This window comes from Meleagris gallopavo, unplaced genomic scaffold (assembly GCF_000146605.3).
Source record: "Meleagris gallopavo isolate NT-WF06-2002-E0010 breed Aviagen turkey brand Nicholas breeding stock unplaced genomic scaffold, Turkey_5.1 ChrUn_random_7180001865795, whole genome shotgun sequence".
In the NCBI taxonomy this organism is placed as follows: Eukaryota; Metazoa; Chordata; class Aves; order Galliformes; family Phasianidae; genus Meleagris; species Meleagris gallopavo.
The window spans coordinates 23,481-23,895 of NW_011131090.1; the positions used below are offsets into that span (position 1 = coordinate 23,481).

General features: G+C 59.0%; 1 protein-coding gene across 1 annotated transcript in view; it reads left to right on the forward strand.

Moving 5' to 3' along the window:
- LOC104916024 overlaps positions 1–415 on the forward strand; it is a gene marked incomplete at its 3' end in the record, with an annotated part of 5,968 nt that overhangs the window by 1,339 nt on the left and 4,214 nt on the right. The window contains exon 3 of the mRNA XM_019611153.2: positions 352–410. Within this exon, the coding sequence (XP_019466698.1) occupies positions 352–410 (59 nt within the window). The remainder of the gene's footprint in view (positions 1–351; positions 411–415) is intronic.

Here is a 415-nt window from a genome sequence, read left to right on the forward strand (position 1 = left end):
TTCCGGTTTTGGGGGTGTCACTTCCGGTGATTGGGGTCTCACTTCCTGTTGTTGGGGTCTCGCTTCCCGTGGTTGGGGTCTCACTTCCATCGGTTGGGGTGCCACATCCGGATTTGGGGCGCCACTTCCCGTTGTTGGGGTCTCACTTCCGGATTTGGGGTGTCACTTCCTGCGGTTGGTGGTCTCACTTCCGGTGGTCTGGGTCTCGCTTCCATCGGTTTGGGTGTCACTTCCGTATTTGGGACGCCACTTCCCGATGTTCGGGCGTCATTTCCTGTTTGGCGGGAGCCACTTCCGGTGGCGGGGCGTCACTTCCGGTTTCAGTTTCGTTTCTGTTCGTCGGTTCCACAGATCGGGAAAATCTACGGCAGCGTCCCCAGCTACAAGGGGGTGAAGATCCTCGACGTCGGGTGCG